The sequence below is a fragment of the Crassostrea angulata genome, chromosome 8 (genome assembly GCF_025612915.1).
Source record: "Crassostrea angulata isolate pt1a10 chromosome 8, ASM2561291v2, whole genome shotgun sequence".
NCBI classification, from domain to species: Eukaryota; Metazoa; Mollusca; class Bivalvia; order Ostreida; family Ostreidae; genus Magallana; species Magallana angulata.
In genome coordinates, this window is record NC_069118.1 from 22,424,152 (window position 1) to 22,449,973 (window position 25,822).

The following is a 25,822-nucleotide window of genomic DNA, read 5'->3' on the forward strand; positions in this document are numbered from 1 at the left end:
TAAATTTTCCCTCTCGTCCAATGCGAATACGCGTATTGTTAGCTTTAGGTCGTTTCCCAAGTAGAACTTCGACTGGCCCATAACAACACATACAACTTTGATATATTTGGAGAAAATGTCACATTATCTTTGATGATGTGACAAAAATGTTGATGGATTAGTTGATTTTCATAAAGTGAAAAAAACTTTTAGGAAATTAAAACGTAAACTTGAAGGGTAAGCGGAGATATTGTTCCTTTTATTTTTGCACGTTTCTGTTGACCAGCGAAAATGGTTTTATAATGGCGGTTGTACTAAAAGAATCGGTCCATATGATTGCTAATATAGCGGAAAAAAGTTGTCAATATTTGCATTATTTTGATTTTTCTTCTGTTTTGATTGCAATCAAATTATTGGTTACAGGAATTATCGTAACTGTAAATAAATGCAGCAGTTAAAGACTGTCATATTGCCCCAACCAAAAAGTATTGCACCACAGTAGAAACTCAATAACAGCTCATTACATTTGGTTTATGGCTTGAAGATTTACTGTCATATTTATTGTTAGGATCTCAAATATAATGCATGTCAAACTGTTTATAAATTATAACTGTTCTCAAATATTAAAATGCATGTGTATGCAATTTCATTACCGGTATTATAATACCGGTAATTATATGAACTAAAAATTAAAGCTTCATTCTCGAGACATTTGTAATTGCTCTCTGGAAGAATGCCAGATTACTAGATATGCATATAAATTACCAAGTAGGGTTTATACAACAACTCATATATAAATTTAGGATTAAAAATTCCCACTCAGACAACATTCATAAAAAGTTTGATTGTTTGTAACAAAATATTCCAGTTTTCATATCTATGAATGCAGGTATTAAAATATAGCCTTTAAGATTACTTATCAGGTAACTTTGATTTTTTAGATGGCCACGGTACCTCAATCACCCGTTAATGGCCATGAAGGCACAAATGGAGTTCTAAATGGTGGATCACCGAGACAGAATGGATCCGTGAATGGAGACACCCCCAGGAGTCGGGGGAAGCTGGGATCAGAGGGGTACCCCCGCCTGCCCCCTATCACCAAGCCCAGCCAGAGGGCTGATGATCCCTACGCCAACAGCAAACTTATGACATTCAGGCTGGCCAATCATAAACAAGCCATGCTGATGAAAATCTTGTAAGTGTTAAGCAGTCATATGATATATACATATTACCAGTGAAGATATATTGAGAATAGATTTACCGGTAATACCCAGAATAAATATTTTGTCAAATTACATTAGTTTGTGGTTTTGAAAATAAATATGAAATTAAATAAACTTTTTATTCCCTGTTTATTTTTGTTTTATTTAATCCAAGCTCTAAACTCTAGCATTAATTTATATTTTTAAAAAACTTATAAATATTTTCTTCCTCCAGACATGATCAAGCAGCAAAAGATATATTGGAAACAGAGGAATTCTGTGAGAAACACGAAGACAAGCCCTCTAACCCAGACTACCCACAAGAGGTAAGGGTGATTACCTTACAGGTGTGCCTTAAAGAACTGTAGGTCTCACTGGGGATAATTAGATCAGAATTCACACCAATATTGGTTGTATAACATTACCAGAATACTGCAAATTTATAGGTTATTAGTTCAATTCATGCACATAGTTCCCTCAATCTTTAAATAAAATGTAATGAATTATTCAAATAAGAATTTTTTGTTCTTAATTTGAACTCTTTCAATGACAATGTAAATGATGAAAAGAATGTTGTTATTTGAAATTACTGTGCAGATAAGCAGAGGGAGTGAAAAATTGGTCAGTAAAGTTTGGATTTCTTAAGCATGAAAGTTTTAATTAAGTCTTTTAATAGATTTTTTTTTATCAAAGCATGCAAATTTTTTAAGGTTTAAAAGTTAAATTTGAAAAAAAGTTTTATTACTAATGACTAAAAGAGAATGATATGAATTTTTGAAAGATCAGGATGTTACGAAAACAAATTCAATTTTCTGTTGCGTAACAGATACAATAACAAAATCTCTGATATATAGAAGCTCGCATGAGTTGATTATGTGATTTTTGTTGGTTGTTAGTAAAACAAGTTAATTGCGTGTAAAACGACGTTAATTGTGTATAAGACAAGATATATATGCAAGTGCTGCTGTAAATTACAGATGATGAGTAAGGACCGCAGAATCAGGGTATGTAACTCTCTCAGTGTAGATTTCACTGTCAGTTTCACTGTTGTCCCTAGTTTGCTATCTGGTGGAGGTTTTGATCTTATCACATATTTCCAGCTTTTCTTCAGAGATTTTCTTTTTTGATGACCATCATTGCATTTCTTAAATGTTGCATTTTGTTAGTACATACAACTATCATTATTTATTTATTGAACGATAACTTGTATTTTTGTTAATTTTGACTTTAATTATCAAGATTGCACAAAATAATATGAAATGGATTCAAAATGAACTCATCCCTATAAATCTATAGTAATGTGATTTATAGAGTCAGATATAGGCACTTTAGAGACCATTCTTTACTCAGGTGCATTATATACTCTCATAACCATTTAACATGAACAATATTATATTATTATCTAACGATTGTTCCTTGATCACAGTCCATTTTTCCCTTATGTTCACATTTCGTCCTTTGCTTGCTTTAAGATCTTTATATTCTTTGTTGCAGATTTTTACAACGCTTTGTGTGTACATGTACATTATGTATTTCATACAGCATTACTTGAATATGTATTGTCCCAAAAACAAATTAAGAGTGTAAATGTGATTATGCTAATGAATAATATTATCTATAAGAGTTGATTAATCATATTATGGTGTATGTATTTAATATATTGATTTGATTAAAACTCTTAAGGAATAAAAACTTGTACTCTGTTGGATATATATACCCATGCATGCAGTGTTACAAAATTTGGAACAAGTAGTTCACTGCCAAGATTTTTGTTTTATAAACATTGTTAAATTACATGTATTTGACTATCAGCTGTGTAAACCTGCATAAGATTTTATCTACCTGGGTTTAAATCTGGTGGATTATGGCCAATTTTTTTAACCTCATGCATGCATACTGGAATCTCTCCAAAAAATGACTAACTTTACGGACCAAATAATGAAAAGTCCCTTTGCATTATTTAATTTGTACATATAATTAGCAATGAAAAATAGTTTCATAATTCACATATGATGAATCATTAATAAATTTTCATTCCTGTTAATCTCTCTTTTTAGTTGCAATTTTAAATGCATTGAGCTTAATGTATAAACACATCAAATATTTGATTCTTGTTCAGACAGTTGAACTCGATGAAATGGAAACTTCAGATATGCAAAGAAAATAGAAGCCTTTCCCTTCCTCCACTAATCTAACATCCTGTAAAAATAAATGAGCTTAACAATTACTTAGTTCTCACAAATAAATTCTAATAATAAAAACCGTTATGTGTACAATAGATAGTCAAGATAATCCAGAAAAACACTTATTTTCTTTTCTTTAAACAATCATTATTGAAACAGAAAGTTATATTATGTATAATTTATTCTTATACATAGTTTTTAAGCTTTAAATTATAGAGAAACAATTATTAATTATGGATCTCTTATGTTGAATTTTAGCTGAACTATCAGTATCTAAAGAAGTGTGTAGAGGCAGGGCCCGTAACTCCTGTCCAGCAGCACTGGAATGACAACATCCTTAAGATGGTTCCCGAGCGGCTGCAGCAGAACCCCGCCCTCCAGGCGTCAATCATGGACCTGTTTGCCGAGGTCAAGCAGGACTACAATGCCAGCATGAAGAAATCCATGGGTGAGGACAATGAAATGATATTAAATATTTATTGTTTTTGTCAGTACAAATCCCTTTTCTTTCTTTTTCTTTTTTGTTACAAAATCCTAAAAAAAAAAAAAAAATTTTTATTAAGATTAAATCCATGTTATAGTTATACATATATTTTGCTAAAAAAAAATAGCAGAATCTTTTTATATATTATATTAGATTTAAATGCTTGATTGCATTTTATATCATTGTACTTACCGTATTTTTCGGGGCATATGTCGATGTGGGGTATAGGCCAAATGCTTGATGCATTTTATATCATTGTACTTACCCCGGTATATAAAGGTTGAAGTTTGTTATGTTTGTATTTTATATAAATGTATTTGTCTAAAAATAGAGTTTTCTGTGACATTTGTACAATCTATCTATTATTTTTTAAGCTTAAAATGTTTATTGGTTTTTGTGTAGTTCAACATGTACTGATCAAACCCGAAGTGAAAGGTCTGGACAATGAAGTAGCAGGACCCCCACCATCAGAACCAAAGTAAGTCTCACGGGATGTATCAGGCTTTATAATTTTAATCCATTGCTTTTTACTTGCATCATATATGAGAGAGAGAGAGAGAGAGAGAGAGAGAGAGAGAGAGAGAGAGAGAGAGAGAGAGAGAGAGAGAGAGAGAGAGAAAGAAAGAAAGAAAGAAAGAAAGGAGAGATGGAGGAAAAAGGAGAGAGAGATGGAGAAGAAAGGAGAGAGAGAAAAAGAGGAGAGATTGTGATATACTGGTATCACTAATTACACACATACCTATATATTATATATATGCATGATTAATTATTTTAAACCCTCACTTCTAAGAATAATAATTATATTGATAACACATTGATAATATTATAGCGATATACTCCAAACTTTACTAATTTTCATTGTGCATATTGCATTATATCTCAAATATTTTTTAAAAATCACAATGTACCTTTGTATTGTACCTGTGCTAATGTTGCACGCTGTTTATTGCAAGGCTCACATTTCTACAAAAGAAGTAAGTTATGTGGATCTTTTCAACCAAGTCTTGAACTTTCAGTTCAACTCTCATTTCAACTGTAAAATACATGTAATTTTTTTTTGTTTTTCCCTAAAGTTCTTTTTTAGTTTGTGAATGACCACTTTCTTTATGTTCACTCTGCATGTGTGATGTTGAATGAAGTAGTTGAATTTATTTTTCTATATCTATTTCATATTTCAGTCCATTTCAACCTTATTTATTTATTCTAAAGAGTTTTGTAGACCTAGATAATTTCTGAGTTTCTATAATGAACTGTTTTCTGAGTCAATACATGTATTAAGATTAGGGACACACATTTTTGCATTCTCTACTCTAACTTTGAAAATGTAAATAAATTTGAAAAAGAAAATTATTTAATGATGAGTGATCATCTATGGAAAGAAGTTCATTTCTTTTTGTTACAACATTTTTAGACCCATAGTCAAAGTCCATTGTAAAGGGTATTCATAAAAAATCATAACTTTGTGAACTCATAGATATTTAACAAATATCTTTGATGTTTGGAATGCATTGAACAGGGTATTAAGTTTTCCCCCCAATTAGTATATCTAATAATTCATGGAAATATTAACGATTCTAAGATTCAGTGGAAAAAAGGAGATTGTAGTATAATTCCTAATTACATATGATAAATATACATATATTAGCATAAAATGCAATATGATAAACATATGATAACACCTTGAATGTGAATTTCAGTGGACTGGACTATTCTCGGCCATGGCATGATAGTTACGTCGCCGCCCGACAGAGCATCAGGGAGAACCTACACACTCTCCACCCCTCCATGCAGACAGTACTCAGGATGTGCCAGTCTACTCTGGGCAATATGATCCTTGTGGACTGCTCAAACTTCAGGTAAGTCTAAAGATTTTTGTCATTCCTTTCAACACAGTTTGGGTCCCAGCCCTGATATCATTGGATGCTATTATATTGATGGTTTAATTAATCTCATTGAATTAAAAAGTTCAACAAAAAAATTTGAATACCTGTAAAATTAATTATATAGATTTTAATGTTTTATATCATTGTTTATAGGGCCAATGGACCAGTAGAGTTTGAGTCGTTTAAGAACACCATTATTCTGGACATGGAGAAAACAGAAGACAAGCTTAACAACAGCTGGTTCCCTGGGATCATCAATGTGTTCGCAGACAAGAACTCATTCGTCTCACCTAAAGCTGAGAAACTTGACTCATTCTTTGATTGTGTCACCACTCTGATTTCCAATCAGGTAAAAAAAATATTATTTTCAACAATGAATGAAAAAGTTACTTATATTTTCCACTGTATCAAACTTTTCTAATTTCTAATACATAAGAAAAAAACTTAAAAGAAAGCTTCTAGTTGTGTACTCGTCTTATAATCTATTATTTAATAAAATCTTAAAATACACACTTCCTTGTAATGATGTATCCACTTTACAAATTGAAATGAGAAGTAATCACTGATTTGTCAATTTAAAATTTAAAATTTCTTTCCTTATAACTTCAGCTGAAAAATCTTCTGGAGAGAACCATTGACAGCTACGTCACACTCTTTGATCCAAACGACAAGGCCAAGCTCCCGCTGATGAAAATGGAGCTGACCTTTGATGACCAGAAGATGCAGTTCTACCCCCCTAAAGAGGACCTGGAGGAGACTGTCCTGTTTGTTGTCAGCCACATTTGTAAGGCCATGCAGCAGGTGCCCACGGTGCAGTCGTGGCTTGCCGGTGGTAGCACAGTCAACCACACAGATGCCACGGTGGCAGACCACGTGGTGAAAGCTGCAGTGGAGAAACTGAAGGAAGCTGTGAAAAGAGAATTTGAAGGGCCGCAGCTACACTTAGAATCTTTTGGTGAGTCTGGGTCTTTTTGATGGTTTTGTGATTTTTGGATTGTATGAAATACATCTTGGGCTATTGAATTTATATTAAATGGATGAATGCACAAAGTATTTAATGATATGATTATAATGCAAAAATGATAAGTCTAATAATGTATTCAACTGATGCAAGATGATATAAATACTGTCTTTTTCAGTCAAAAGATATGACTACATTGTAAATGGAGAAGCTCTCAAAGAAATTCAGGATTACATTAAATATGACCACACATTTGCTGAATATCAGAAAGTAAGTGAACTCTTTCCAATATAGTAGCATATTGTACACTTCTTGTGTTTTTCTTTTGCTTCTTTCAAATATTGAAGTACATTTTATTTCATGTACAAATTTGATATCAATTATGAAAAATAACTGTAATGATTTTGTTTCTCTTCAGCACATTGACAGATACAGGAATCTGGCCAGCGAGATCATGGGTCTACCCAGCATTGAGCACTTTGACATGATCCGCCTCGATTGTGAGGATCTGAAGCGAGGTCTGGCTGAGGCAGCTCGGGGATTGGCCGATGAACTCCTCAGGAAGGTGTCCGACGACCACCGCAGGGAAAACAAGAGGTACAATGAATATTGTGCAATGTTCAAACATTATTTACCCTCTAAATTTACCTTATAAGATGTATATATCTGTTTTGATTTGGCTCAAATTTAAAAGTGCAATGACAGTTTATTAGATTTTCAGCAAAAGTGTAACCTCAATAATGCATTTTGCATCTTTGTGTAATGATTAAAGAACAGTTAGATTAAAGAAATAAAGTTTAAATACAAAATAAAAAGTACACTGATAAAACGATATCATTGGATGTCTATTGTAATCGGATTTCTCCTTTCTTCACCAGCATCTGTGAGGAATTCACCCTGATCAGGGACCGCGCCCTGAAGCCCCCAGAAACCAGTGAAGAACTGATGGAGATGGTCAAGTTCACTCAGGAGGCTCGCACCTCGGGAATGGTCAAGTTAAACGAGAGGATCAAGGAATCGAAGGACCGGCTGGCCTACCTGATCGACGTGTACATGTTCCCCGCCGAGGACATCGAACTGAACTGTGAGGTGTTAACCTGGCCCAACAGGATCTCGCCAGTGTTTGATGACAATGATGAGGTTAGTGTGTTGCTCTCTTTCAGTTATCTTTTCTTTTCAAAGCATGGATAGCCATAATAATTTATCAATCTTATTTTGTTTTATGAATAATACCAACTTATTAAATTTTGGTTTAAGTTTTATCAAAAGGAAAAATAGGTACATGTAAATGATCGTTTTAAAAACAATATTTTTATGTTGGACATAAGGGGAATAACTCTTGTTCGTTATCAATAAAAAGAGTTTTGCTTAATGAATGCACAATTCTTAATCATAAAATTGACCAAAATGCTCTTTTGAATTTAGCTCATTGAGAAATCTAAACATGCCGGAGAAAGACAACTCCTGGAGAAGAGAGAGAAGGTGATCGCAGAACTGGAGAAACTGCGACAACGTGTGGATGAATTCAACGATTACGGAGAGCTGGATATGATGCAACAATACGTACAGGACGTCCGCGCTGTACAGAAACGTCTGGCTGATGTACAGGACCAGATCAGCTTCATCAACAAGGTCAGCAATCTCTAGTTTATCTTCTACACACAAGCAGTTAATTGATTTTTTTTTTATCCACAGAATGCATGTAGTGAAATGAAAAGATATTTTTTATTGATTTCAAATTGAAAATTCACTCAAAATTTAATGAAATACAGATTTTTATTATTAGTTTTAGGAATAATTGCTTCAAAGTCCTATTTTGGAAAGAAAAATTGATTTTTAAAAATCAAGTCTGTTAAGCTGTATACTAAATCAAATTTTGAGAGAAGAGAAAGAAGCTTTCTTAAAAAGACATTTTAAACAGTGAATTCTTCAATGTTACAGGAAGAACATTTGTACAAGTACCCAATCTCCACATACTCAGCAGATGTGGATGAAATTACCAATCAAGTGGAGCCCTTCTACAGGCTCTTCAACATTGTACTCAAGTGGCAGAAAGCCGAGAAAAAGTATGGATCGCAGTCTTTGATGGAATTAAGTCTATGCAAATCCAAACTTAAATATTACTTAATTCATACTTAACTTTTAGTCACTTGATGGATAGACGAAGCCTTTTAATAGTTGATGGAATAAATCCAAACTTAGAAATAATTTGTTTAAAACTTGAACTTTTTTTTGGCCACTAGGTGGATGGATGGAGCCTTCATGGATCTGGATGCGGAACAGGTGGAAGCCGAGGTGGATGAGTACACCAGAGACATCTACAAAGTCCAGAAAGTCTTTAACTCCCGCCTCAAGAAGCTACAGCTGGAGGTGGATGACCGTAACCGTGAGAGGAAGAAGCGGAGGCGGCACGCTGAGGAGAACGGACAGGAAGTGGCTCCCGAGGACCAGGATGAGGTGCTGGTTCAACCTCAGGGTATGGAGATCTGTAATAAGGTCCAGGACAGCATGAGAGAATTCAAGGTAATTGGGTACATTTTATTTAGCTTTTTAAGGGGAAACTTGTAAGCTTCAATGTCACTTATTTTCAAATTTTTGAAGAGGAAGCTATTTTGGTAGAGATGCATTCTAAAATTTATTCCAGCATATCAAATATTTTTCCAATGTTAAAATTACAGGAAAAGTGACTATATTTTTTGGAATAGATAATGGGAAATAAATCAAGTTTTTAAGTTGTTTACAGCTGTTTACATCATTTAACATTATTTATTTATTCTGACAGGACAATGTACCAGTCATCGGTGTCATGTGCAACAAAGGTATGCGTTCCCGCCATTGGTCCAAAATGTCCGAGCTCATGGGCTTTGATATTACTCCCAACGCAGGCACCACGCTGCGTAAAGTGCTCAAACTGGAGATCGCACCCCACATGGAGATGTTCGAGGGCATTAGTGCTGCTGCCACAAAGGTTAGAGACGGTGTTCAAGATATTGGAAACTTCAGATTAGTTTATTAGTTAAAGTGCAAAATCTTTTCCTTATGAAATCGACAAACTGACTTCAATTTCATAACTTTTATGCAGTGTATTGTTAATACAATCTTGACTTGCAATCTATTATTAGCCAGTTATGGGTATAAAAATCTGTTAATTCTTTTATGTGCTGTACACACTACACATTTATGATGTCGAATATCCACCTGTCTTTCGTATTACCCTTACAAACTTTCATTAGCTCTGCTATAATTTTCCCCCTTTTTTCTGTTCATAGGAACACTCCTTGGAGAAGGCAATGGCAAAGATGATGGAAGATTGGGACAGCATCAACTTCAATTTGATTGCCTACAGAGACTCAGGAATCAACATCCTGTCTTCCGTGGATGACATCCAGACCACACTGGATGATCAGATCGTCAAAACACAGACCATGAGAGGCTCGCCTTTCATCAAACCGTTCGAAGCAGAAATCAAGGTATGGAGCCATGCTTAGTTTCTAGGATATCAAATTGAACATGAATTTTCATATAAACATACTAAATATGTGTTTATATAACTGGATTTTTCTTTAGTTGCAAAAATTTAAATTGCTAAAACTGTTTAATAATATGTCAGATTCAGATTCATCTTTTTTGGAACAAAATTGCACCTTTAGAAAAACACAAACAAAAAATTATTTGATACTTTAAAAAATTCACAAAAATGAAAAATCTCTCCTACTGGTATATTGACATAATAAAAATTTCACATGAAAAAGAAGTTATACAGGTTTGGAAAAAAAAGTTTTATTTTTACCCTCTTAGACCTCACAACTTTCTACATCTCCTTAAATGATTCCAATGATATTTGTGAAGTATTTTTTGAATTGTCTGCTGTTAGGATTGGGAGGAGCGGTTGCTGAGGATCCAGGACACCATTGATGAGTGGCTGAAGGTGCAGTCCCAGTGGCTGTATCTGGAGCCCATCTTCTCCTCGGAGGACATCATGCAACAGATGCCGGAGGAGGGCAGGCTGTTCCAGATCGTGGACAAGAACTGGAAGGATGTTATGAGGCACACCACCAAGGAACCCAAGGTTTGTGACTATCCTAAAGGCAGTTAAAAATTGCATATAATTTAACCACACCCCCCCCCCCCCAATTTATTTTTTATGTCACAAAGCAGAAAACTTGTTAATTGTATTGGATGTCTTCTTTTTCAAAGCTTTTTTAAATGCATAAAAAAAAATATTTGATTTTTAAGTCAAATGAACTTTCTAAGGCCTTGCACATTTTCATCCTCATAAATATTTCGGAAAGTAAGGGATAAATAACTGAAAAGGCTGTGGTAAAAAATACTTGATTTATTTTGTTACCTTGATTTCATTGTTTTACAGGTCTTACTGGCCACCAATTTGCCAGGTTTACTGGAAAAACTCCAGGACAGCAATAATCTGCTGGACAAGATCATGAAGGGACTGAACGCTTACTTGGAGAAGAAACGTCTCTTCTTCCCACGATTCTTTTTCCTCTCCAACGATGAGATGTTGGAAATTCTGTCCGAGACGAAGGACCCACTACGAGTGCAGCCGCACTTGAAGAAGTGCTTTGAAGGCATTGCCAAACTGGAGTTTGACAGTAAACTGGATATTCATGCCATGTTTAGCAGTGAAGGAGAGAAAATTAAGATGGTTGAGACAATTTCTACGTCGGAGGCCCGAGGAGCTGTGGAGAAATGGTTGCTACAAGTACAGGACATCATGTTGATGTCGGTTAAAGATGTTTGTGCTCATTCCATGGAGGTAAGCTTTTTCTCCATTTTGTTAGTGGAATTCCCTGTTAATCTTTTCCATGTTAAGTTCTTAGTAATAATCATGTGATGGTAAAGATTCTATTACTTCATAGTTGAAAATTGTGTATCACTTGAATCTTTTTCTGTGTACCGGTAATTTAAAATGGTGATATTTAAAAAAAAAAAAAGATTATAAAATGTAATTAAATATCAATTCTGACTATTTTTTATTATATGACTGCAATTTTTAGGTTGTAAGTAAAAACTTGAATATTTAGCATGAACTGTCACAGTAAATGTATTGACAGGACACTTTATGTTGTTGGATGTGAATGAAAGAAGAAATTTCTTGAATTGATATAGATTGAGATAATATTATGTGCACTTTTTCCATTGATATGTTGAGAAAAGCAATGTTTTTGATTTGATAAAGTCTGAGATAAGAATATGTTTTCCATTGATATATTGAGAAAGCAATGTTATTCCTTTTCTGTAGGCCTATGCTATTGAGCCCCGTATTGATTGGGTGCGGGAGTGGCCAGGACAGGTCGTACTGTGTGTGTCCCAAGTTTACTGGACTCAGGAAGTGCATGAGGCAATCCGCAGCGGTCCCGGGGGACTGAAGGATTACTGGGAGAAACTCCAGCAACAGCTGGGTGACATTGTCATCCTGGTGCGTGGCAAGCTGTCCAAACAGACGAGAACCACACTGGGGGCCCTGGTGGTCATTGACGTACACGCCAGAGATGTGGTACTGCAGATGGCTGAAAAAGGTGAGAATAAAAATACTACATGTACTATAAGGGTTACTTTTATCTAGATTTCTTGAATTGTCCAATATTCACCTGTTTGTCAACTGTATACCTACAAATTTTTTTGGCACAAATACAAGAATGTGCATATACATGGGATGCAAGTTCATGATAAGGGTTTGTTTTAAAATTCAAATGAATGAAAAATATAGACTATGTATAGCAATATTTTTGACTCATTTTTTGAAAAATTTGATGATTTATTTTAAAGGTGTTGCATCCGAGAATGACTTTGCCTGGTTAGCTCAGCTACGATACTACTGGGAGGAAGAAAACATGAGGGTCAGGATGACCAATGCTACTGTCAAGTACGCCTATGAATATCTGGGAAACACGCCCCGATTGGTCATCACTCCGTTGACTGACAGGTGTTACAGAACTCTGATTGGTGCATTCCATTTGAATTTGAATGGGGCCCCTGAAGGGCCAGCAGGAACAGGAAAGACAGAGACTACCAAGGATTTAGCCAAGGCTTTGGCTGTACAGTGTGTCGTCTTCAACTGCTCAGATGGTTTGGATTATCTGGCCATGGGAAAAGTAAGTTGTCTGTTTTATGAATTTTTTTTAACCCATTTTCATTATATACCACTTTACATCTGATTTGCTTGACTTATAAGTGGAGGGATTATTTTTTTTCAATGAAAAAGTTACTTCCAATGTTTGAGTAAGCTCAATGTTGGGAGTTTGTATGGTATTGTCTAAAATTGTATTCATGAGAATTTGTTGTCTTTTGACAGTTCTTCAAAGGTCTTGCATCAGCTGGTGCCTGGGCCTGCTTTGATGAGTTCAACAGAATTGACCTGGAGGTGTTGTCTGTCATTGCCCAACAGGTAAACATGCAAGAAATTTTCAAATAATTAAAAAAAATAGTTTATTTTTTTAGAAAAAATTGACATGATAATAAAAGAAATTTAGGAATTAGAATTTTCAAGAAAGAAAAAAAGCTGCTTTATCTGAATTTTAAAGCTATCAATTTAGAAAACAAAATATGAACTTAAAGTTTAAAGGAAAAAAATGTGAACTACTTATACATGGATTAAAAGATATACGGTAGTTTGATTTTTTGGGGTTTTTTTTTAATGTCAAGATTGAATGCCAGTCTAAATTAAATACTTTTGCCTTTAGATCTTGTGCATTATTCGAGCTGTGAGAGCCAAGGTAGACGTCTTCATGTTTGAAGGGACAGAACTCTCGCTGAACCCCAACTGTTACGTCTGTATTACAATGAACCCTGGGTACGCCGGGCGCTCCGAGCTTCCAGACAATCTAAAGGTCCTGTTCCGAACTGTGGCTATGATGGTACCGGACTACGCCATGATTGCCGAGATCTCGCTGTATTCCTTTGGTTTCCAGAACGCCAGAAACCTCTCAGTAAAGATTGTGACTGTGTATAGACTATGTTCTGAGCAGCTGTCATCACAGTTTCACTACGATTATGGAATGAGGGCAGTAAAGGCTGTGTTGTCAGCCGCCGGAAATCTGAAACTAAGATTCCCTGATGAGGATGAAGATATTCTGGTAAGTTTTTATACCCAAACCAATTGTGTTGTTCCTTTTTATTTCCATTCTTTTAATATCAAAGTATTTTGTGATTTGGTACTTGGGTGTCAGTTTTTATGAAGCAAACTTACAAAAACCTACTCATCCCAAAATGAAAATGGTATTTACCGCAGTGTTTTATTTCCATACATATGTGAACATATTTGAAACTTCTATTATTTTCCCAACAGTTGCTGAGGTCCATTATTGATGTCAATTTACCCAAGTTCTTGTCCCACGACATCCCCCTGTTCAATGGTATCACCTCGGATCTGTTCCCCGGAGTCAAGCTTCCGGAGGCCGACTACAAGGTGTTCCTGGATGCCATGATCCGCGTGGCTGAGAAGAAGAATCTCCAGTTTGTGGACTTCTTCAAGGAGAAACTGATCCAGACCTACGAAATGATGATTGTCAGACACGGGTAAGGATGGGAATTTTTGAAGAGTTACCAAAAGATTACCGAATTCATCTATATATAATTATCTACATTTGAACTTTTGGATATCTTTGATATCCATTGTAAAAAAAATCTTGGGATTTTGGAAGTGACTTGGAAGTTTACATCACTGATTCTTTAATGTTTTTAAATCTTCAATACATCAAATCTTCAACAAAAAATTTTTTAAATTACTCTGAATATCTAGGTTTGACTGTATTTAATTTTTCCTTAATTTGACTAAAGAAATTTAGAAAGTACATTTAAAGCATCTCTTTTTCTTTTTCAAGAAAAGTCTTTTGGAACTATGATTTTTAATTTAAAGATAGGGAAAAAATGAAAAAGAGATTATAATTTTGATGTGAAACCTTTTTCAGCTTCATGTTGGTAGGAGAGCCTTTTGGTTGTAAGACAATGGTCATTGAGACCCTGTGTGAAGGAATGACCCTTCTGAATGAAGAGGGTCACGATGAAGACTATGAGAAAGTCATGTACCGCATCATCAACCCCAAATCCATCACCATGGGTCAGTTGTTTGGTCAGTTTGACCCCGTCTCGCACGAATGGACAGACGGTGTGGTGGCCAACACGTTCCGAGAGTTTGCCTCTACAGACACGCCCGACAGGAAGTGGGTGGTGTTTGATGGGCCGATCGACGCGCTTTGGATTGAGAACATGAATACTGTGTTGGATGACAACAAGAAGCTGTGTCTGATGAGTGGAGAAATCATCCAGATGTCTAACCCCATGAGTCTTATCTTTGAAACAATGGACTTGGCCCAGGCTTCTGTAAGCAAACTTTGAATTCTAGCCAATAGTCAATGCATCTTTAAAAAAAAAAAAAGCAATTTAGACTAAAATTTACTCATATTGATTGAATCAATTGAAGGAATCGGCAAATTTACATGAGAAACTGCTTGAAAATTTCGAATATTTTGATATCACTAATGAATTAGGTTTTTAGAATATAAGTTGGTGTTATGAATCATTTCAAAAATTATACATTTTATTGAACTTTTAATAAGATTGTTCTTTGTCCCCCCTTTTTAGCCGGCCACTGTGAGTCGATGTGGGATGGTGTACCTTGAGCCCACTACCCTGGGCTGGCGACCAATCGTCAAGTCCTGGATTGAATCGTTCAGCGAGGTGATGCAGAGGGAGAGTGGCGAGGTCATCAACGACATGTTTGAATGGCTCATCGATCCCTGTCTGGACTTTGTCAGGAAAAATACAAAAGTAGGTCACAGTGACACATATCCAAAGAATTTCTCTGAATTTCGATTACATAGCATACAAGTATTATACATTTGAAACAATGGTGTTTGGTTTTATTTTTCAACAATTTATTATTTATTTGCAGGAATACATCAGTTCCAAACAAGCCAATCAGGTGCGCTCTCTCATGTATATGATTGACATGTTGATGACAGAGACACTATCCAAGGAAGACGCCAATGAGAACAAACATATCAAGAACTACTCCCTGGTAAATTTACTGCTATTTTATTTTTTTTTATCAGAAAAAGGGTACCTGTAATTTTGTGACACATGAAAACCGCCCAAATTAACAGTATTCAAAACTTTCAGGGAGAGTGAAATGCTTCGTTTAAATGACAGTATTCTTTCATTTAATAATCACTTGTTTTCTGACTTTTTCAGTGTGCCATGTTGTTCTCCATTCCTTGGTCCATTGCTGCTGTGGTGGACAACGATGGCCGACAGAAGTTTGACAGTTTCTACAAGGAACTGCTAAGTGGGAAAAATGAAAGCTGCCCAGTCCCCAAGTCTGTGGGCAAGTTTGATGTTCCAATGCCTGATGCCATGAGCTGCTATGATGTCTTCTTTGAGGTAAATATTTGTTCACAAATAAACTGTAAGCCAGGCTTATCAAGAAAATAATACAAGGAAAATCTTGTTTCTTTATATCAAAGTGTGCATGTGTTTTATAAGGAGTTTCTTAGTTTATTTAAAATTGACCCTCTTATGTAGTTCAAGGCCAGAGGAACTTGGCACCACTGGAATGACCTCATTAAAGGTCAGGAGAGTAAGCAGAAAAAGATCCGAGAGATGCTGGTTCCGACCATGGACACCGCCCGATACACATATCTTCTGGCCCTCTGCATTGAACATGACAGGTTTGTTTCATTACTTTGAAAATAATTTTTTTTTTCAATCAACTGTCTCTTATCATAAGGAAAACATTATATATAAATGCACACATGTAATTTCACAAATCGTAATAGATTTTAAATTTGTATCCTATGAATTTTTGTTAAATCTTTTAATGTTGTTATAACACTATAATTGAAATCTTGATTAACTAAAAAAGAAAATGAAGCATGATCGTTAAGATGTCTCCCCTCTGTTCCAGACCCATCCTGTTTGTCGGACCGACCGGTACAGGAAAGAGTGTGTATGTCCAGGACAAGCTGATGAACGGGCTAGAGAAGGACCGCTACCTCCCCGCCTTCATCAATTTCTCCGCCCAGACAAGTGCCAATCAAACTCAGAACATCATCATGTCCCGCCTTGACAAGAGAAGGAAGGGAGTGTTTGGACCACAGATGGGCAAGAAGGCCATTATCTTCATTGATGATCTGAACATGCCACAGAAGGAGATCTATGGGGCCCAGCCTCCTATTGAACTGCTCAGACAGTATATTGATCACGGATACTGGTATGTCAAATCAGAGGAAATATAAATGTTATATAAAGCTCAGAAATGTGATAGCCTAGCTATATACAAGCACCATTTTCTTTGCAAACTGTTTAGAACAGGTGAGTTCTGAAAGTTTATAATTATGCTTACCGGTAATATGAATTTGTTTTCATTATGTTAGGTATGATCTTAAAGATACCACCAAGATAACCCTGCAGGATGTCTTATTCCTTTGCGCCATGGGGCCACCAGGAGGGGGCAGAAATGATGTCACTGCTAGATTCCTACGCCACTATAACATCATTGGAATGAATCCATTCAGTGAAGAAACCATGATTAAGATTTTCTCTATTCTTCTAACCACTTATTTAAGAGTAAGTTTGAAATGATTATTTTTCTATTCAATTTCAAAGATACTCCAGTAATAAACATGCACTAGATGTTGTAATATTGTTACAGCGAATAGGTCATTAAAGCAACTGAAGTTGTAATATGTAATGCCCACTTTATTATTGTAACAGTTTTAAATTTCCTGAACTTTATGCTTAAAATAAAAACTGTATTACAGCTTTTAAATCGAAGTTTTGATAGGCTAAAATTGTAGATGTACAATATATACTTTAATTGTATATTTAATTGATGTTTTTCAGCAAGGCGAGTTTTCCACAGAGTACTATGCCCTGGGTAACCAGATTGTGGCCGCAACTAACGACATGTACAAGCAGGCCATCGCCAACCTGTTACCCACCCCTGCTAAATCTCACTATGTCTTCAACTTGAGAGATTTCTCCAGGGTCATCCTCGGAATCTGCCTGGTGAAGAAAAATGAAGTAGAGAGTAAAAGGACAATGATTAGGTATCATATAGTTCATTCAAAATCTAAATGTAACATGCATCTTTTTATTTGTTTGATTCATGTATGTATAAATTTATAGATCATATAACTTCTTATTGACTTTGTTTAAAAGGGGGGGGGGGGTAGGAGTTTATTGGTTACTGAAATAAAGTTTTAATTTTAATTAAAAGTTAATAATATCTTTCATTTTAAAACTTACATTTTATCTTCTTAACATAGTTATGGGCATAAGATAAGAAAACCCCTGTATGTGCCCTTACTCTTTTGTTGAGACATAGCAATATTTATTACAAAGCTCAATGTTGAATTATTGCCTCATCTTTACACAGGTTATGGGTACACGAGGTGATGCGAGTATTCTATGATCGTCTCACTGACGACGCTGACAGAGCCTGGCTGTTTAAGTGAGTACACTCAATCAATTTGAGTCATTAAGGCAACATATTGTTATGATTTCTACATGCAATACAACATTTGAAACAGAGTGTATTTGTAATAATTTGAAACATTACAAGTTACACTTATTCTACCTAGTCTCTTTTCTAGTAAACAACATTCACAAAAGTTTGAATAAAATTTGTATGGAAAATTTGAGAATGATAAAAACTTTCTTTAATTTTACAAATTTTTGATATTCATCAAGAAATATTTATGAATAAATGATGAAAAGCAAGAAAAAAAAACCATATTAATTTGAAAATTGCAGGAGCACTGGAAGCGTGTGTAAGGAATATTTCAAAGAGAGTTTTGATGTCATCTTTGAGCATCTGGCCGGAGATGGAACAGGAGAGGGCAAGGTAACGAAAGATGCTAGTCTCTAATGAAGGAAATGATTCTAAAGCACATGTGTATTAATTGTCTTGTCATGTTTCTTTTTCTTTTGGTATAACAGCTTTAGTGCTCAGTAAAACATGTTCTTTACTAGCTAATGATAGTTTTTTGTGGGTTTTTTTTATATTGAAAGAATGATAAATTAACTTGTTTTATACATGATCAAATTTTTGGACATATTTAACATCTTTTTATTTTTTACAAATTTTTACAACATAGGGTGTGAAGGTGAGTGCTTGACAGAATATTGCTTGTAGAATAAAGTGCCTTTTCCTTTTATAAAAAAAATGAACATTTCTTACTACCTTAAAATTTAATGAGTAACTCCTATCAGGTTTTTATAAACTATTGACAAATAACATGAAATATTAGTCTAGAGGTATCTTTATTTTTTAAAAAGAACATTAATCAATCGTCTCTTTAATTCAAATCTGATATAATTATAAATAATCAGGAAAACTAATTAATAAATTTAATGAAGTTGACCTTTGACTTCTGTTTTAATTGCTATTTATAGCCCAAGGTAAGACAACTGCTGCTGTTCCTCTCTCTACTAGAGTTTTTGCTTTGATAGAAGTGTAAACAGAAATAGTCAATGTTAGATTAATCAAATAGAAAAACGTTCATATTGGTAGACTTAAGTGCAGTGAAGGTTGTTCCAGAATTAAAACATGGGGATGATGAAATGTTGAAATTATAATGGTGAAGACATCAATATTTTAAATGTTTTTCATCATTAATTTTACTACTGTATACAGGGAAATATTCACTCCCATTTTATTTTCGCCCCTTTCGCCCTCGTCAGCAGGTGAATTCCAATATTCGAAGTTATTTCTTTAGTACACAAGGGAGTCTGGGAGAATTTAAGACGGAGCAAAACCGTTTGCAAGTGTAGAAGGGCGAAAATATCACTGTATACAGTATATTTTTTTCGAATAATTTCTGGAATGGCCTTTTTAAGTTCTATTCATTATAAAGCTAGGATTTTACAATTACGTATGTGTTAGAAATTAAATAGATGCTTTTTCTAGGTTAGATTATTAGGGGGAAAAATTGCAGTTATCTGTAGACCAACTTTTATTAACATGTCAGCAACTTTATGTTATGATGTTCAGTGTTAAACTTGTTGTTTGTGAAAACTTATTTTTTTTTATTAAGATGCATATGTAGATAAATTCATATGAGATACTTTAAAAACTGGTTTGAAGGGACACATATTTGCTAGGACATACTGGCAAATTTTCAGATTCAGAAATTTCTTGGCACAAGAATAAAAGTTGGTTTACAGTGCTGCAGTGTGGGAAGAAAAATATTCAGACACATTTATACTAGTACATAGATATGTTGTGAGTGTGAAATTGTTCAAAAGCTTTCACAGATGAAAAGGGCTTGATTAATTTATGAAATTAGGTGTATTAGCATTAGGAATAATTGTAATGGATTCCATCAAAACCACAGTCATGTGATGATGATAGATATAGAGGTTGCTGTACGTCACGGGGGCTTTGAAGGTGTCACTGAATGTTTGTTTAGATTTGAGTCCAATAGAAATGATGCATTGTTTCTTAGGTACTGTTGCAATATGTCAAATATTGCTACATGTTTAGTCATGTTTGATTTCATTGCAAATTGAACAGGACAATCACTCAGTTTGAAATAAAGTTTCTGATGTAATTTACAGATGTATGTATAGTAGTTAAGACTTTTCTTGGTTTTTCAATAATTACAATGTGTACAAAGTAACAAGTTTTTTTCAATAATTATGCCTGTTTTTTCTAGGTTCGTGAGGAGGATCTAAGATCTTTGATGTTTGGGGATTACATGAATCCTGATGCTGAGCCCGAGGAGCGAGTGTACAGTGAAGTCCAGTCTCTAGAGGAGATGTACAAAATTGTAGAACAGGGTCTGGAGGAGTATAACAACACTCATAAAAATAGGATGAACCTCGTTATATTCAGGTAGGTGGGATTACAATTGTTAATTTTTTTGGACAGAATACTGTATGTCATAATTGTATTGGCATTAGCTGTAGAATCTTGTGTGAAGTGTTAAAAGGTTTAAACATGGCAGTCTACAATACAAAATACCAGTTCTTTAATGTCGTACTTAGGGAAGGGAGCTCATTTTCAGTAGTTAATGAATATCACTTTTCATAATAATATATGTAATCCTTGTATATGATTGTAGATATGTACTTGAACATTTGTCCCGTATTTGCCGAGTTTTACGTATCCCAGGAGGCAATGCTCTGTTGGTGGGAGTGGGAGGCAGTGGGCGTCAGTCACTGACTCGTCTGGCCACCGCCATGGCCGGTTATAACCTGTTCCAGCCGGAAATCTCCAAAAACTATGGCAAGACAGAATGGCGAGAAGACATTAAAGTAGGTTACTTAATTATCTGGATCTATGGCCACAAAAATTCAAAGAAGCTTAGTTTTATACCAACATGCATGCATCTTTTTGGTTGAATAAAAAAGAATTAATTGCCATAGAGCATTATAACATTTGCAAGACTTCTATCTTCTTATCGAAAATGTATCTTTGAAATTCCAACAATGTCAGTGCATTGATATCTTGATATCTTTTCAGTCTGTATTGACCAGCTGTGGAGCTCAAGGGAAGACAACTGTGTTTTTGATCACAGACACTCAGATCAAGGAGGAGTCATTCTTAGAAGACATTGATAACTTACTGAATACTGGAGAGGTCCCCAATCTGTTTGCTGCAGATGAAAAAGCTGAAATTATGGAGGTAGGATGCCAACAAATTTGAAAATAGATACTTTTATTTGCAACTAGAATTTTGTATTGGAATACTAATGTATGTTTTCTTACATATAGATATAAGCATTATTGTGTTGAAAAAATATCTATTTGTTTTTAAAGTTAAATAAGAATTTTTTTTAAAAGTTTTATTTGGAGAATATACATGCAAGTGCTTTTTAATTGATTCGGTAATAATTTTTCATTTTACTGTATGACAGGCTGTTAGACCACTGGCCCAGGCAGGAGACAAGATGGCCGACTTCAGTCCCCTGGCCCTGTTTGCCTTCTTTGTGAACCGTTGCCGTGAGAACCTCCACATCATCATTGCCTTCAGTCCTATTGGAGATGCCTTCAGGAACAGGCTGAGGCAGTTCCCAGCCCTGATCAATTGTTGTACTATCGACTGGTTCCAGGTAAGTAGCTATTTATCATTGAAAATTGAATTGTTTTATCAGAGTAAAAATTGAATTAATAATCAGTCATAACATTTTGAAGTATCTTAGGGTTAGAGTCATTTTCACAATCAGATATTCTGTCGATAAATCATTATTTGTTAAACACATGGAATTCATGGTTGATTTGAACAACCAAAAACAGAAAAGTTCAATCAATCTATTTTTTTAAATTTCCATACCCTTAAAACTGTAATTTCTACTAAATCCACAAAATTTGATACCAACGAATATATATGAAATCACTGTAATCATGCTCAAATGATGACAAGAGACTTGTTACTTCCTGCTAGACCTGGCCAGATGATGCTTTGGAGAGAGTGGCCAACAAGTTCTTGGAGCAGGTTGAGCTTGGAGACAACGAGAGGAAAGAGACCACCCACATTGTCAAATACTTCCACCAGAGCACCATTCGGTTATCAGAGCGGTACCTGTCGGAGCTGGGCCGCCATAACTATGTCACGCCCACCTCGTACCTGGAGTTGATCAACTCCTTCAAGAACCTGCTGTCCTCCAAACAGGAGGAGACGATGAAGGCCAAGAGGAGATACGTAGTGGGGTTAGAGAAACTGGCTTTTGCTGCTTCACAGGTAATAAATATGTTAATGAATTTGTACAACATATATTTCAATTCATCTAAAGCTACACTTGATTGACTTAGGAGTTAAAAATAGCTTTTGCATTGTGATTTCTTAACTTCTGGAATGAAAGGTTATGCTTTCTGAAGCTATACAATTAACCTTCATTTACTGGTAGTAAAATTTTTTATATCCCTAAGTCACAGACTTTCCTCATCTCAATTCTCACCTTCAGATCTGAGATTTACCCTCCATTTATGCACTGACTTTTCTATTATGAATATGAGTTGAGAACTTACTAGTTAAATCATTGCAAAACTATTGGCAATGGTGAGGCCTATTCTGAACATGATATGAATTTCCTCTATCTGAAATTTCCAGGTAGCAACTATGCAGAAAGAACTGGAAGAACTACAACCCCAGCTGGTGGTTTCACAGGAAGAGAACGCCAAGATGATGGTGGTCATTGAGAAAGAGTCGGTGGAGGTGGAGGCCACCAGTAAGGTGGTGCGTGCTGATGAAGCAGTGGCCAATGAGCAGGCGGCAGAGGCCCAGGCCCTGAAAGACGAGTGTGAGGCTGAGTTGGCCGAAGCCATCCCCGCCCTAGAGGCTGCTCTGGCTGCCCTGGACACCCTAAAGGTCAGTAAACAACCTACCAACATCTGTTATTTATAGTTATAAACAATTCATGGTGCTTCAAGCAATATTTGTATATAATATAGAGAAAAAAACAGGACTTTCAATAATTCAACCAAAAATTGCCTTTTCCCTCCTCTTATTGAAAGCTCTGGCAAACTATTGGTGTAAAGATTCCATTTACTTCTTATGATATCGCTGGTATAAAACCATTTTTTTTAAAATTACCTTGACATTATCATAAATGATATTTTTCTCTTTCTTTCAAAATTCCTTTCTTAATTTCTATGGATTTATTGGTAAAATATTTTATGAATCTTGGAATAATAATTTATATCTGTTTGACAGCCTGCTGATATCACCATTGTGAAATCTATGAAGAGTCCTCCATCTGGAGTTAAACTTGTGATGGCTGCTGTGTGTGTAATGAAGGACATTAAACCCGATAAAGTAAATGATCCAGATAAACCTGGACAGAAGATTCTGGACTACTGGGGACCCTCCAAGAAACTGCTCGGAGACATGAGCTTCCTGAGCATGCTCAAAGAGTACGACAAAGATAACATTCCTGTAAGTATTATATTTATACATATTTTTATTGATTCTGATAAAGGGATTGGGAAATTGACATAGCCTTTATATACCCTCTTCTAGTATAGCAGATCAAGACAAAAATAATGCTAGACGTACACAATAAAATAGAGCTAGTTTTAATGGATTCACGTTATAAAATATTTGTAATAAATGTCAGATATCAACAATAAGCATAAGTATTACATACCAAAATTTCATCTTTGATAGGTTCATGTCATGCAAAAAATCAGAAAGGAGTACATTTCCAACCCTGAGTTTGACCCAGCCAAGGTGGCCAACGCCTCTTCTGCAGCTGAAGGTCTATGTAAGTGGATCATGGCGATGGAGATCTATGACAGGGTGGCCAAAGTGGTTGCCCCAAAGAAGATAAAGCTGGCAGAGGCAGAGGCCGAACTCAACACTACAATGGACAAACTAAACAAGAAACGAGCCGAGCTTGCGGCGGTAGAGAAACGTCTGGCCGATCTCCAGGCGACTTTCAAGGAGATGACGGACAAAAAAGAGCAGCTGGAGTTCCAGGTGGATCTGTGCGGAAAGAAACTGGAGCGAGCGGAAAAGCTGATTGGCGGACTGGGCGGAGAGAAGGCCAGGTGGACGGCTGCGGCAGAAAATTTGCAGAACACTTACGATAACTTGGTGGGTGATGTGTTGATTTCCGCCGGAGTCATTGCATACCTAGGACCTTTTACCATGGCCTTTAGAGAACAGTGTACCACGGACTGGGTCAAAGTGTGCACAGTAAGTTAGCAGTATCCTTGATGTTGACGTTTTCTTTACTTTATCATTCAGTTAAAGTATATATCTAGGCACAAGTTTAGGTAATAAAATGAAATATATAAAGACAAGATCTAATAAATGTCACTCTACAAATGAATAGAATATGTTTATTAGGTTAAATGTTTAAAATCTTTAAAAAATAATGCATGTATGTTTTTATTGTAGGAAAGAACAATTCCTTGCTCACAAGAGTTCTCTCTAAGTAAAACTTTAGGAGAGCCAATCAAAATCCAGGCATGGAACATTTTTGGTTTGCCAAGGGATAGCTTCTCCATTGACAATGGTGTCATTGTAGCAAATTCTAGAAGATGGTGAGCAATTAAGAAGTTTTTAGCTCACCGAGCTGAAAGCTCAAGTGAGCTATTCTGATCACATTTTGTCTGTCGTCCGTCTGTCTGTCTGTCCGTCCGTCTGTCCGTCTGTCTGTAAACTTTTCACATTTTCAACATCTTCTCAAGAACCACTGGACCAATTTCAACCAAACTTGGCACAAAGCATCCTTAGCCTAAGGGGATTTAGATTTGTGAAAATTAAGGATCACGCCCTTTTGCAAAGGGAGATAATTAGGAATTTATGAAAATTTTCGAGAAATTTTCAAAAATCTTCTTCTCATGAACCATAAGACCAGGAAAGCTGAAACTTGTGTGGAAGCATCATCAGGTAGTGTAAATTCTAATTTGTGAAAATCATGACCCCCAGGGGTAGGGTGGGGCCACAATGGGGGGTCGAAGTTTTATATAGGAATATACAGAGTAAATCTTTGAAAATCTTCTTCTCATGAACCATAAGACCAGGAAAGCTGAAACTTGTGTGGAAGCATCCTCAGGTAGAGTAGATTCTAATTTGTGAAAATCATGACCCCCGAGGGTAGGGTGGGGCCACAATGGGGGGTCGAAATTTAACATAGGAATATATAGAGTAAATCTTTAAAAATCTTCTTCTCATGAACCATAAGACCAGGAAAGCTGAAACTTGTGTGGAAGCATCATCAGGTAGTGTAAATTCTAATTTGTGAAAATCATGACCCCCGGGGGTAGGGTGGGGCCACAATGGGGGGTCGAAGTTTTACATAGGAATATACAGAGTAAATCTTTGAAAATCTTCTTCTCATGAACCATAAGACCAGGAAAGCTGAAACTTGTGTGGAAGCATCCTCAGGTAGTGTAGATTCTAATTTGAAAAATCATGACCCCCGAGGGTAGGGTGGGGCCACAATGGAGGGTCGAAATTTAACATAGGAATATATAGAGTAAATCTTTAAAAATCTTCTTCTCATGAACCATAAGACCAGTAAAGCTGAAACTTGTATGGAAGCATCCTTAGGTAGTGTAGATTCAAAGTTGTGAAAATCATGACCCCCGGGGGTAGGATGGGGCCACAATGGGGGGTCGAAGTTTTACATAGGAATATACAGAGTAAATCTTTAAAAATC

The 25,822-nt window shown here is 35.6% G+C and overlaps 1 protein-coding gene across 2 annotated transcripts in view; it reads left to right on the forward strand.

The window, feature by feature from the left end:
• Positions 1-41: 41 nt before the first annotated feature.
• LOC128159976 (dynein axonemal heavy chain 12-like) overlaps positions 42-25,822 on the forward strand; it is a 38,165-nt gene continuing 12,384 nt past the window's right edge. Inside the window, exons 1-43 of one of the 2 annotated variants that reach the window (XM_052823212.1) lie at positions 42-216; positions 921-1,174; positions 1,417-1,507; positions 2,159-2,185; positions 3,623-3,812; positions 4,251-4,326; positions 5,546-5,704; positions 5,885-6,080; positions 6,341-6,686; positions 6,871-6,962; positions 7,111-7,289; positions 7,571-7,832; positions 8,118-8,324; positions 8,634-8,758; positions 8,936-9,215; positions 9,475-9,660; positions 9,962-10,162; positions 10,567-10,761; positions 11,062-11,466; positions 11,953-12,229; positions 12,480-12,805; positions 13,006-13,098; positions 13,394-13,786; positions 13,999-14,228; positions 14,621-15,032; positions 15,294-15,479; positions 15,604-15,729; positions 15,903-16,091; positions 16,233-16,378; positions 16,615-16,920; positions 17,084-17,276; positions 17,553-17,758; positions 18,088-18,162; positions 18,465-18,555; positions 20,369-20,547; positions 20,777-20,969; positions 21,178-21,339; positions 21,572-21,766; positions 22,099-22,395; positions 22,765-23,022; positions 23,368-23,589; positions 23,821-24,351; positions 24,556-24,701. In XM_052823212.1, coding sequence (XP_052679172.1) covers positions 921-1,174; positions 1,417-1,507; positions 2,159-2,185; positions 3,623-3,812; positions 4,251-4,326; positions 5,546-5,704; positions 5,885-6,080; positions 6,341-6,686; positions 6,871-6,962; positions 7,111-7,289; positions 7,571-7,832; positions 8,118-8,324; positions 8,634-8,758; positions 8,936-9,215; positions 9,475-9,660; positions 9,962-10,162; positions 10,567-10,761; positions 11,062-11,466; positions 11,953-12,229; positions 12,480-12,805; positions 13,006-13,098; positions 13,394-13,786; positions 13,999-14,228; positions 14,621-15,032; positions 15,294-15,479; positions 15,604-15,729; positions 15,903-16,091; positions 16,233-16,378; positions 16,615-16,920; positions 17,084-17,276; positions 17,553-17,758; positions 18,088-18,162; positions 18,465-18,555; positions 20,369-20,547; positions 20,777-20,969; positions 21,178-21,339; positions 21,572-21,766; positions 22,099-22,395; positions 22,765-23,022; positions 23,368-23,589; positions 23,821-24,351; positions 24,556-24,701 — 8,903 coding nt within the window. In that variant the 5' untranslated portion in view covers positions 42-216. The remainder of the gene's footprint in view (positions 217-920; positions 1,175-1,416; positions 1,508-2,158; positions 2,186-3,622; positions 3,813-4,250; positions 4,327-5,545; positions 5,705-5,884; positions 6,081-6,340; positions 6,687-6,870; positions 6,963-7,110; positions 7,290-7,570; positions 7,833-8,117; positions 8,325-8,633; positions 8,759-8,935; positions 9,216-9,474; positions 9,661-9,961; positions 10,163-10,566; positions 10,762-11,061; positions 11,467-11,952; positions 12,230-12,479; positions 12,806-13,005; positions 13,099-13,393; positions 13,787-13,998; positions 14,229-14,620; positions 15,033-15,293; positions 15,480-15,603; positions 15,730-15,902; positions 16,092-16,232; positions 16,379-16,614; positions 16,921-17,083; positions 17,277-17,552; positions 17,759-18,087; positions 18,163-18,464; positions 18,556-20,368; positions 20,548-20,776; positions 20,970-21,177; positions 21,340-21,571; positions 21,767-22,098; positions 22,396-22,764; positions 23,023-23,367; positions 23,590-23,820; positions 24,352-24,555; positions 24,702-25,822) is intronic. The other variant, XM_052823213.1, reaches the window with a different exon arrangement.